At 41.4% G+C, this 12,877-nt stretch overlaps 1 protein-coding gene across 1 annotated transcript in view; it reads left to right on the forward strand.

Moving 5' to 3' along the window:
• LOC309708510 (venom factor-like) overlaps positions 1–12,877 on the forward strand; it is a gene marked incomplete at its 5' end in the record, with an annotated part of 37,223 nt that overhangs the window by 16,124 nt on the left and 8,222 nt on the right. Inside the window, 14 exons of the mRNA XM_082536619.1 lie at positions 1,713–1,798; positions 2,725–2,864; positions 2,946–3,155; positions 3,261–3,321; positions 4,771–4,854; positions 4,939–5,142; positions 5,364–5,439; positions 5,702–5,864; positions 10,863–10,976; positions 11,062–11,212; positions 11,812–11,975; positions 12,085–12,237; positions 12,392–12,451; positions 12,583–12,673. Coding sequence (XP_082392745.1) covers positions 1,713–1,798; positions 2,725–2,864; positions 2,946–3,155; positions 3,261–3,321; positions 4,771–4,854; positions 4,939–5,142; positions 5,364–5,439; positions 5,702–5,864; positions 10,863–10,976; positions 11,062–11,212; positions 11,812–11,975; positions 12,085–12,237; positions 12,392–12,451; positions 12,583–12,673 — 1,757 coding nt within the window. The remainder of the gene's footprint in view (positions 1–1,712; positions 1,799–2,724; positions 2,865–2,945; positions 3,156–3,260; positions 3,322–4,770; positions 4,855–4,938; positions 5,143–5,363; positions 5,440–5,701; positions 5,865–10,862; positions 10,977–11,061; positions 11,213–11,811; positions 11,976–12,084; positions 12,238–12,391; positions 12,452–12,582; positions 12,674–12,877) is intronic.

A 12,877-nucleotide genomic window follows, 5' to 3' on the forward strand; every position in this document is an offset into this window, starting at 1 on the left:
TTAAAGCATCGTCATATACTGCCTTTCTCTCCTACACTTACTTCTCACCCCTTCATCATGGACACTGGTAACAGCTTTTTCTTTAGTGATAAACCACCTGAATGAAATCTTAAAAATCAAGCACAGAGACAAACACAGATCAGTATCAGCTCTAGGCAAATCCACAGTTACCGCATCACAATAATGCAAATATCCGCCCTTAGTGTAGCCTTTGTGATTGTTCCCACTTGCATGTAATTCATATTAAACCAAATTTATCACAGTGTGAAAGCATGGTGGAGGAAACAGGTAAACTGAAAGTATTAGTTACAGATGCTTTAATATCATGTGGGCTCCAGTGGGAAAAAACTGAACTCAAGTTCAGTGGGTTGATTTGACTGCGGTGTACACTCTACTAGCAGTGTGTAACTCGGTTTGTAAAATATCATGATTCATCGTCACTGATAAAAATATACAGTAAACCAGCGTTTCTGTGGGTTAGCAGGAACACAGTATTTTATATCCATTGACCTTTAAAGACTTTTATTGCACCTCACAATATAAAGGTCCTTGAGGCGAATACTGTTGTGTTTTGGTGTGATACAGTAAATCAAATCGAACTGAACTAATAGACTTTTAAACACGTGTTGCTGCAACACTTAAATGTCCGCAGTATTTGAAAAGTTTACAAGACTTGGCTTGAAATGCTGTCCTTCTGTCAACATCCACAGATTAATGGACTAATTAGGATCATCGCTCACTGATTTCTCTCAATCTGTCTGTCTGATAAAAGAAAAAAACATTTTTTTAAGCGAGCGGGATCGTGCTGTTCGGTCAGTGATAACAGCAGAACAAACAGTTCTAAGTGCAGAAAACATGAACACAACATCATTCTGTGTTTCACCATCGTGACCATCGGTGTGTGTGCGTACACTCACAATGTAGCAACACAAATTCCTGCACTGTATCTGTGTCGTGCTTGCTCTGTGAAAACCATCTGCTAGTGTCTAGAACCAAGTTAATGTTTTATAGATTGTTTGCTGAAACTTCAGAAACCTTCACTGCAGTTTAATAGAGATAAAAGAGAGTGAGAAGTGTCATTTTTTAAACTGCACATTATTATGCCATAATCATAACTCGTACTACAGTAAACTGGTAGTTAATGAATTGTTATTGGCTAGTTATGTTTCAGCTAACAATGATAACTAATATACACAGGTGATTAGTAATATCTAATTCATGTTAATTTATTAGTCAGTGCTTTATTTTTTATATACAGCATGTTTGGTGTCATAGGTGGTAAGTTCATAAATAAATTTAAGTCTAATGACATTAGTGGAAAGTAAAATTCAGTGTACTCCATTATTCATTAGTTAATCATTACCAAATGTTATTCTTCTGAAATAAAGACTTCATGATAGATCAGACTCAAACTAATGGGATGGAGTTAGTGATTAAACACTGATTTGTTGTTTGTTAACAGCAAAAAACAAACAAACAAAAAAGAAAAACTTTACTTAAAATTAAATGTTCTGTGTATTAACTGTAAAAGGTTTATTTTTTTAAAATCTTACTTTAAATATATATTTAGACATCTATACTGTACACATTTTCTGTTGAGTATGCAAAATTTCTACATAGTATAATATAGTATAGCAATTGTCTACTTGTAGTTTTGAGCTTGGATCTATTGTAAGATAAAAAAAAAAAAATAACATGGATCTTATCAACAGGCTGGCCTCGCTGACAATGGGGGACCCCTTACCTGATAGCATCACAGAATGGGGGCTTCTGGCTGTCAGTGCATCACCCCACACAGGTGAGATGACAGCGAACTGGGAATCAAAGTGCTTAACTGGTTAGGGACTCAGTTTTTGGAAATTGATGCAGTCTGGCTTTAATGGGAAACACGTTTAAACTTCCAGATAAAAAACGGTTATTTTGTGTAATCCCAAAAAAGGATGTTATCTAAAAATTATCATTATGTTTGATTATGGATATACTGTTACAACACTTTTTTTGTAATAGTGGTAATAATACACAATATTTATATAGTGTATTTCAAAACACATTGACATAATACTTTACAAAGTGAGATAGACATAGTGAGAGAGACAGGAGAGATCTGGAGAGGAGAGATGATAAAATATTATAAAAAAAAACAACATAAAACAAGAGTCAGTGAGAAATGTATACAAATGTTAACTTAAGAGTGTTTTGGAAGATACTGTGATCAGATTTCCTCTATGAGGTTGTTCCAGACAGTGTGTATTTTATTGGCTCAATCAAGTGTATAAGGAGTTACAGTAGTTTAATCAGGAGGAAATGACAGCAAGTTTTACACTACCATGTAAGATTAAAGCATGATTTGTAGGGATGTCTTATATTAATAAGAAATATCGTGTCCTGGCAACAATCAAAAATTAACCCAATTCTTAAATTAACCATTTTAAAAAAATACGTTTTGCTTTTCTATGTTTAACTAAAAGTTAAGGACAACGTTTTTCACATTCTGTCAACCACCAATTTCTCAGAGCAAAAGAAAATAATATACTTTCACACTTGGCAACAGAGTGAATGTGCTCTACCTCCATCACCTCCAGGTGAAAACAAACAGTGGCAAACAATGCTCCACGATTAAAAGTTTCCAAACTATCCTGTTTTCTATCATCAACCCGAATGATAGAGAAATTGTCAGAATCCTAATCCCTCACAGACGTTTTTCACCATCTTGTGAATCTGCAGGTTTCTGTGTTGCGGAGCCCTACAACTTCAGAGCGTGGAAACGTTTCTTTGTGGAGCTGAAGCTGCCATATTCAGTGGCGAGACACGAACAGGTTGAAATAAAAGCTGTGGTCCATAACTACGGCTCTGAGGAACTACATGTAAGATTATTGACTTACTTTTACTCTTTCTCATAAATTACCAGCTTCTTCTTCTGTAACGGCTGATCGCTTTCTGCTCAGGTCAGGGTGGTGCTCATGAAGACTGAAGGCATATGCAGCATTGCTTTCAAGGACAGACACACACAGGAAGTGACAGTGCCAGCTGGCTCTTCGATAGCTGTGCCCTACACCATTGTACCGCTGGTGGTGGGAAAACATCCCTTGGAGGTGATGGTGCTCGGGAGAGACATGACGGGAGGAGACCGTATCCAGAAGCTTTTACGGGTAGTGGTAAGTGACTGTGTGATGAAACTGGCATTTTCTGTGTGCTTAGAAGATAATTAATAAGTAACACATATCTTCTTGAATCAAAACCTTTTTTCCTGATACAAACAGCTCGATGGAGTGCAGAAGACTGAAGTTTGGAGTGTGGTGTTGAACCCATCCGCTGAGGGGGGTAAGTAGATGAGTAAGCAGTGAGGTATGATAATGTGTCATTCCCTATTTTATGACCACAGTTCCCAAAAGGTTGTGACAAATATGTAAAATGTAAATAATAACAGAATGTAATGACTTGAAAATCTCATAGATGCATATTCACAATAGAGTTATAATAAGAACATCGAATGTTTAAAATGACACACTTTAGTACTTCATGGAAAATTAGCTCATTTTGAATTTAATGGCAGAAGCACAGTTCAAAAAAAGTGGGAAAAGTATGTGGTACTAAACAAAACAGCTGGAGGAACAGCTGGAGACTAACTGGGTTTATTGGTAGCAGCTCAGTAACATGAATAGTTCTAAAACGAACAGATTAGGAGGGCGGAGGCTCACCGAGTTCACAAACTGAGTCTAAAAATTGCAGAAAAATTTTGCTCTAGTATCCCTCATTTATTTATCATCAGTTATCATACATAACATCATCTAAAAAAAGAATCTCTCTGCGTGCAAGGGGGCAGGGTTGAAAAATTGGGTGCCCTTGATCTTTAGACTCTCAGACAGCACTGCAGTAATAACTGGCATGTGATCAGTCCCCGAACTCACTGTCTGTGAATACATTTAGCTATCCACACATACTAGTTCCTGCCTCATCTTCTCTGTGCCAAACCTCATTCAAAAGAGACTCGATTTCTATAACTGCTTTGATTCTGATTCACAAGGTCCCGATTTGATTTGACTCAGACAGTCAGAAATGTTATAATTCTGATCATTTATCAGGACATATCCATGTTTTTATAATTAGCCTATGTATAAAAACAAAGCTGACACTAGCTGTTTGGTGGTTGTTGAAATAGTTTTGGGAGCGATTTCTAAAACTAAAATCGATTTGAATCAGGAAAATCGATTCTTTAAACCCACAACTACTTTTAACCACACGTGAAACAAAAAATCCAACACCCAGGACACCCGTTGAACAGCTAGGGTCTGGGATAGACTGAAAAACTCTCCAAAGAGAGGTGCCATCGTTTGGCATTGGGGTTGTTGGTCAGGCCATGTGGATCCCAGCATTGCAGACTGTTATTTCGGATGTAGAACGGGAAAACATTCCTCTCCCAAAAGTTCAGCAACTGGTCTCCTCAGTTACCAGACTTTTACAGACTGTAGTTAAAAGAAGAGGGGATGCTACATAGCGATAAATACAGCCCTGTCCTGTATTGTGTTGCAGCCATCAAATTCAAAATGAAATAACAATTTTCTTAAAATGGTGCATTTTCACATTTGATATTTTCTATTATGAATAAAATGTGGTTTTGTGACATTTGCAAATCTTTGCATTCTGTTTTTATTTAGATTTTATGGAACTGGGTCTAAAGTTTACCAAAGTTATGAGGTTTCACATTTATATCTGCTCCCTTTGAGTTTCTTCATTTTTAATTCGGTGTCAATATGTTTGCATCCAAAACAGGAACGCAGACAGTCCGTGTTGGAAAGATTGAACTGGAGTCAGTAGTGCCAAACTCTCAACCTGAGTCATTGATCAATGTCAGAGGTCAGTAACTGTCAGAGTGGTGAGAAGGATCAAAAATGAAACCAAGAAGGAGGCTTGTTCATGAAACTTCTTTTTCCCTACTAGGCAGCGTGTTAGCAGACAGTATTGAGAACTCCATCAACGAGGACTCTCTGGGATCTCTGATCAGGATGCCTGGTGGCTGTGTGGAGCAGAACCTAGCCTCCATTACTCTGCCCCTCATTGCCACCCTCTACTTAGACCGAACTGACAACTGGGAGAGCGTAGGCGTGCAGCGCAGAGCAGAGGCTCTCCAGTACATCAAGAGAGGTGAGACGAAAGCAAAAAGCGAAGAACAAAAAAGAAGGAAAGGGGGATTTACTGTTTTTATTATTTTCTATGGCTTAATTCTACAATAAAAGCTGAGGTTTGCAAAAGAAATCTAAAACCAGTTTGCAAAAAACTTTCTAAGCACAAAAGGCTGGAATATGAACACCTAGTTATTGTCTATGTCTTTGTGGTTAAAACAGGAAATTCTTTTGTGTTTTCAGGCTATGACAATCAGCTGGCATACAGAAGGCGTGACGGCTCTTACCCGCCCTACAGGAGGGAAGGAGCGAGTACCTGGTACTGACGAATCCTTACATTCTTAGAGCTTTCAAGTATTTCAGTTTTGACAACACTAAAATATTATTTTTATTAGTCTTTGCGGTAGTGATTTTCCAACTTACATGTGTCACATAACAAAAACAATACATGTTTATTTCAGTTTTACTGTGCTAAACTGTACAGAAGTGAGTCAGTGAGGAAAATCAGTTTGAGATTCATAAATAGATAAAATTTATTCTGTTAGATAAATCATATATATGACATAGATTGTGATTGACAGGATCACAGCATATGTGGTAAAGGTGTTCTCCATGGCTCACTCCATCATGGGCATTGAGAAGCAACAAGTGTGCGACCCTCTGGTCTACCTGGTGATGAACAAACTCAGAGAAAATAAAGGAATGTATGTAGAGGACAACCCAGTTTACAGCACTACCATGACGGTGAGAAACACATGCACGTATACAGCCACACACTCACACTGTGAGGTTGGTAATCCATGTGGTTTCCACTCAAAGAGAGAAAAGTTTTCATTTCCTGGTCCTTGTATTGTTTCTCTTGTAAACTACACGTCTTCACGAGCATAACCTCTCAGCCTGAACACACGACTGAAAATCAGATGTGAAAAAGGACAAATTTATTCAGTGCAGCCACAGAAATGTAGAATTTATGGAGTGCGACAGAATAAATAAAAACTTTAATTGCAATAAATGTGTGTGGTGGGGCGTGGTTTGCGGTGCCTTGCGGACGCACCTGCACGGCATCCGCAATCACGCCGGCCGTGTTAAAACACGGGGACTCAGGGGTTGGTGTGTGTGTGATGTGGCGTGAATAAGGCACGGCGGGACCACGGAGCAACGTTCAGAGCCAACTTTATTTAATTCACGCCACACCACACACACACACACACACACACACACCAACCCCTGAGTCCCCGTGTTTTAACACGGCCGGCGTGATTGCGGATGCCGTGCAGGTGCGTCCGCAAGGCACCGCAAACCACGCCCCACCACATACCCCCATCGCCCGATTGAGGCCGGGGAGCAATCTGGCCGAACCTACTCCCCCCCCCCGCGAACTGGGGCGAGACTCGGCCCAAAACATCGGCGCCCCAGCCCAAGCGACGGGGAAGCGTCCATTCTGGTGGCCGCCCGCGCATCCAGCGGCAACGGCGAAGCTGGTCCGGAGGTCGGCCGCGTAGCAAACGGACACGGCCCCACAGGCATGGCTGTGAGCTCCTGTACACAGGCGGCTGGGCAGACGTCAGGCGCGCAGAATCGACTGGTGGCAGCGAGGCTGGACTAGCCAGCCCGCCGACCCCCGGCTTAGCGGGGCTATCCCGCTCCTCTGCCTCCAACTCCGGCTGCGCAGGCTGCTCTGGAGCAGGGACCTCCGTCTCCTCGCACGGCTGCTCCGCCTCCGCCACTCCCGTTTGGAGCGGCTCCCCGCACTGCGCCTCCGCCTCCAGCAGGCACAGCCCCTCGTCCACCTCTGGGTGGAGCGACTCCTCTTCCTCCGGCAGGTGTAGCCCCTCGCCCGCCTCGTCCTCCGCCTCCGATTGGAGCGGCTCCTCCACCGCTCCCGGCAGGAGCAGCCCTTCACCCGGCTGCTCCTCCTCCTCCGGCAGGCTCGGACCCCCGCGTGACTCGTCCACCACCTCCGGCTGCCGAGGTGCCCCACACGGCTCCTCCACCGCTTCACTGTCCTCGGGACACACTTGTGGGGGTGGCGCCCAGGCCCAGAGCAGCGCCACCAGCTCCCCAATCCTTTCCAGGTGGCGCTCGGACCGGTCCTGCAGCTCTTCCTGCTGGCGACGCACCTCCGCCGCCTGCTCCCGCTGGGCGGCCGCCATTTCGGCCACCCTCCGGGCCAGCTCCTCCATTCCCTGACTCCGATACGGACCCGCCGTGCTGCCTCCTGGGTTTCGGCACCAATGTGGCGTGAATAAGGCACGGCGGGACCACGGAGCAACGTTCAGAGCCAACTTTATTTAATTCACGTCACACCACACACACACCAACCCCTGAGTCCCAGTGTTTTAACACGGCCGGCGTGATTGCGGATGCCGTGCAGGTGCGTCCGCACGGCACCGCAAACCACGCCCCACCACAATGTGTAATAACAAAATAAGCTGTTTCATTATGATAGCTATTACAGCTAAGTTTATCAAATTTAAACCATTCAGACAAACTGTAACTTGGAAAATAAACATCAGTCTATTGATCCGTCCATCCGTCCGTCTGTCTTGTGGGCAGTCGTCTAAGCAGAGAAGCCCAGACGTTCTTTCTTTCAGTCATGACCCAGAGCTCATGACCAGATGGCACAACAGGTTAGATATCCATCCTCCCACAGTGCTCCCTACATGATCCCCTAAGAGACACGGTTGATGCCTTCTCCAAGAAGATGTAGACTGGTTGGGCAGAATCCCTTATCCTTTACAGATTAAAGAGCTGTTCTTGTGATCCATAACCCAGGCAAAAACTATATTGTTCCCTCTGAATCTGAGATTCAACCACAGCGTGGACTCTCCTATGGAGAACTGGGAGTCAATCCACCAACCTTCTGATTGGTAGATGGCCTGTTGTACCATCGCTTACACCTGTAAATGTGAGTGTTAATTGTTGTCTGAATCTGTACTGTCGGTAGGATATATGGGCTCAGATTGTGGTCATAAATATTTTGTACTTGTAAATCAGGATTTGTATGTGTAAAAAGAATTTGTGTGTGCGTAAAAAACATTTGTGTGTGGACTTAGCCAAAAAATACGTGTGAAACTCTGCACTCAAGTTTCAAGTTACAAGTACAAATTTTGACCCTATTTTTCTTCCTTTCATCTGATTGGCCAATGTCAAAGTCAAATATCAACTTTATTTGTCGATTCTGCCACATGTACAGGACATACAGAGAATAGAAATTGCGTTACTCTCAATCCCTAGATAAATAGCAAATGAACATTTAAATATATTTAAATATAAAAGTGATTAAAAATGCAAGTAAAATAATTAAAAAGTAAAAATTTAAATAAATACAATTTTACATATAACAAGAAAGCTATACAATATACAATATAATGGGTAAGTGACATTGAGTGTAAACCAGGCAGAGTAGTGCAAATAGGCAAATAGTGCAAATGGAGATTTAGTAATGTACGGTAAGAGAAAGTGTAACAACAAAGTCTTATGAGGTAATGGCAGTCCAATGCTCCACAAAGTGACTGGTAACTGGTGCAGGCCAGTGAGTGAGTCAGAGAGTGTGTGTGTTTGTGTGTGTGTGACAGAGTTCAGTGAGACCGTGGAGGAGAGAGGGGAGAGGGGGCAGAATCGGGAGGGAGTTAAGCTTCCTGACAGCCTGATGGATGAAGCTGTCCTTCAGCCTGCTGGTCCTGGCCTGGAGACTCCGCAGTCTCCTCCCCAACGGCAGCAGCTTGAAGAAGCTTTGCATTGGGTGCGTGGGATCAGCCGCTATGCAAAGGGCTTTTTTAGTGAGACGGGTGCTGTAAATGTCCTGGAGGGAGGGGAGAGAGACACCATGTCATGTCAATCACAAATTTAACAATCCAATCGGAGAACAGATGGGTTTGGCTATTGGAGGGGTGCTTTATAGAGCTGCTTTATGGTCCTTTCACATTGTACAAAATATTTATGACCACAATTTGAGCCCATAAGGATAGATGGATAAAATACAAATATGAAGTAAAAACTACACCTTTCAAAATGATTGCTTTATTATTCAATCACAACTTCCAAGACTAACAAAATCAAATCAATAAACTGAAAAGAAAGAGATTATTATGAAAGTAGAATATAAATACAACAAAAAGGCCCAGTCTTTATAATCCTTTTGTCTGCTGATGAACAACAGAAAAAGCACGCTGTCATGTAGCATGCCACTATTTTCTGATGACATATTTTCTTTCTTTAACTTTAAGCATTTGTACATTTTTAAAATCTAACAAACAACTTTATTTAACTCATTTAAAATAGTTTCCATTATTTTAGACACTTTATTCAGTGATTAAAATTCTAAATAATCAAATACTTGAATTATTCCGATGGTTTTACAGTTTTTTACAGACGCTAGGACACATTTCTCAATACTTAGGTCACTTTTGCAAAACACTTCACACAATCCTCCTAACTGACCGTCAGCTTGGCAAAGCAGTTCATTTCACATTCAAAATGCACTACAACTACCAAAACACTTCATTCAGGTCTCAAATAAACTCATTCTTCCAGAACACTAGCAAAGGTTGACAGCCGACAAACACACTTTGTCACCCACAAAACAATGACCTAAAAAACACTAACAACATGTAGCATTACACAGTGTTTACTTGTGTAAAACAAGGACACATCTCTGTTTATAATTTCAATATATGTTACTGGAATGAATCAGACATCATGCAGAATTCGTTAATATTTGTTTATGTATTTTTTATTTTTTTGCACTAAGTAATCCCAAAATACAAGAATTTGTATACACACCATCCACTGATACACATACAATAGTAATGCTAATCTACTCGGTCTTCTCCATTTGGCCACAGGTTCTCATCCACATCACATCTTATGTCATCTAGGGCAACACACCTAGGAAAGAATCTTCTGGCATGCCAGAATTGAAGGAGTTGAAAAATTGAAGGAGTAACACCTGTGTAGATGTTCATCTACAATGAGAACAAGCTGTGGCTGGTTAAACTGCATTTTTAGATTTAAAATATGTTTCAATAAAATATTGTTGTTGAATTTTGCTGTCTTTTCAAGTTTTGCATTGTGTTATTGTTTTGGCCATAAGTTTAACAGTTTTGAAAACAGTATGTAAGCACATGCAAAATGTCCTGTCCGTACAAAGCTTTTTGGCAGTTGTTGTGTCTGAGTGAGAAGATGATTCATTAAATTTGAGAGATGTAGTCATTGAATGCATTTTGTGCCAAAACAATGATAACTGGTCCTCAGTTTAGCCCACATAGACTTCTGTTGTGCTCACTGTGTGAGGAGTTTTGCAAACGTGACCTAAGTATTGAGAAATGTGTCCTAGCGTCTGTAAAAAACTGTAATACAAAATTACAAGGCATGGGAGAAAGAGATGATGAAGGTCTCAAATACTGAATAACCCCTTAAAAAGTTTCTAGTTCAGAAGGTAGAGCAGGTCCCGTACTAACTGAATGGTTGTTGGTGGACTGTTCCAGTCTGCATGCAATTTGCACAGTATCCTTCGGAAAGATACTGAGTTCCTCTGATGCGTTCATCGGATCATCACTGTTAGATTATATCATCGACAAATATTAGATAGAAGTTCTTTGGGTAATGTTGTCTAAGCTCCTTGAGTGCTCAGTAGGAAAGAAAAGTGCTATAAAGGAACCAGGAAATTTACTTTAGGTGCTTTCTGCCCAAAATCTTTGATAACTGCGATAAAGCCCTTCTCCCTCTCATCGCCTCTAGGGCGGTCTCCGTGGCGATGACCCAGAGATAACACTTACCGCCTTTGTCCACATCGCACTAGCTGAGGCCAAGCAGGCAGGGATCACCTGTGTCATTCCTGGTTTGGAGATGGAGGTAAGTTACAAGCAGCAATGTCTCTTTAACACTTGTTGTAATTGTAATTATACTAACCCATCATCTACCCACTCATGTGGTATAGAATGCCATGGGTAAGACGACACAGTACTTGACCAATGCACTGACTAGAAATGGGAGGAGACCGTACACCGTGGCCATCACCTCTTATGCTCTGGCTCTTGTGGGGGCACCTCACAATGTTCATCAACCGTTACTCGAAGCTGCAGCCCGAGGTATCCTCAATCAGAATGATTATAGTTCTGTTTTTTAATTTGATTTGTTTTGTTTTCTTGTTTTCATTTGAGTTACCAGAGTAAGTGTACCTTAAGCAACTAAAACTTGCTTAAAGTCCTGGTTTATCATCATGCAAAGCATCAGTAAAACAAAAAGCCTGGTTCTGCTGGAGGTTTCTGCCTGTTAAAAGGGAGTTTTCCTTCCCACTGTCGCCAAATCACTCCTAGGGAGTCATCTGGCTGTTTTCTGTGTATTATTATAAGGTATTCACCTGAAAATAAAACACACCTTAAAGGAACTGTTGTGGTTTAGTGCTACATAAATAAAATACAATATATTTGAATTTAACTAATTTCTGTCTACTAGCAGGATTCTGTTTACTTGCTATATCGTTGATATTGTCATATAACACTATTTTTCAATCACGTAAAAGTTTGTACTGATGTTATGGCAGACAGTATGGTATGACATAGCCCTAATCACTGCACTTTTGCTGTACGGACTAAAGCTGTGTGCTCTTAAAGCCGGCATTCAAATAGTATCAAAAAGCCACTGAGGATAAGTGTAAAACATCCCTCTAATTCTGTCGCTGCTGCAGGTGGCAGCCACTGGCCTGACAGGGAAAACCACTTCTTCACCTTGGAGGCGACCGGCTATGCCCTGCTGGCTCTTATTAAGTTGGGTCACATGGAGGAAGCAGCAGCAGCCTTTAAATGGCTGAACAGCCAGCGAAGAAGAGGAGGCGGCTTTGGCTCTACTCAGGTCAGTTAAAGGATATTTAGATTTATTTCACTTGTTGATATTATATTTCATGCCAGATTTAATTGTCAGAAGGCTGCCAGTTAGGTTTTTTCGTTCTCTACTCTTCCAGTCCACCATGGTGGTGCTTCAGGCATTGTCAGAGTATATGATCAAGAGACCTCCTGATGACCTCAGTCTGAATGTAGACATCAGGATCACTGGACGCAGAGACATCCGCTACCATTTTGACCCAAGGACAGCCTATGGCGCTCGCTCATCCAAGGTGAGAGACATTAAAAGAAATATAAACAGAATCCAGGCTTGTAGCGGAGTTTCGTAACTTTGAACTGTGATGATTTGGGATTTAAGAACATCACTGAGTGTAATAACATCATTATCCAATATTTTTCTTCTTCTGCGGTGCTTTTGTTGCACAGTTGCCTGCTAACCTTGATTTGGAAGTCAGAGCTCAAGGAAACGGACAGGGAATACTTGAGGTATAAATGCACTGAATGATTATTAATAAAACTCATTAGAGATAATTAAATTAAATAGTAGGACAGTACCTATATTTGGCTGTACAATCGTTTTTGACTGATCGATTTCTCTTCCTGAAATTTGACCCAAGGTTGTGACCCATTATAACCAGCTGCATGAGGTGGATGAGAAAATGCCCTGCCAGCACTTTGAGCTCAGTGTTGCTGTTGAAGAGTCCCAGGGTAACTCCATTTATATGTCTCAAATACAGCAGATAAAATAAGTGTTGAATGTGTCACCAATTTAACTAAATGTATCTCTAAAGGTGCAATTGACATCTACACATGCAAAGAAATCAAATGATGTTACGCGTTATAATGAGAAATGACACAGGGGAAAAATACTGAACAAAAAGTGGAGGTACTAAAAGGCACCAGCTGAAATCT

The sequence above is a fragment of the Aulonocara stuartgranti genome (assembly GCF_965226115.1).
Source record: "Aulonocara stuartgranti genome assembly, chromosome: 6".
Lineage (NCBI taxonomy): Eukaryota > Metazoa > Chordata > Actinopteri > Cichliformes > Cichlidae > Aulonocara > Aulonocara stuartgranti.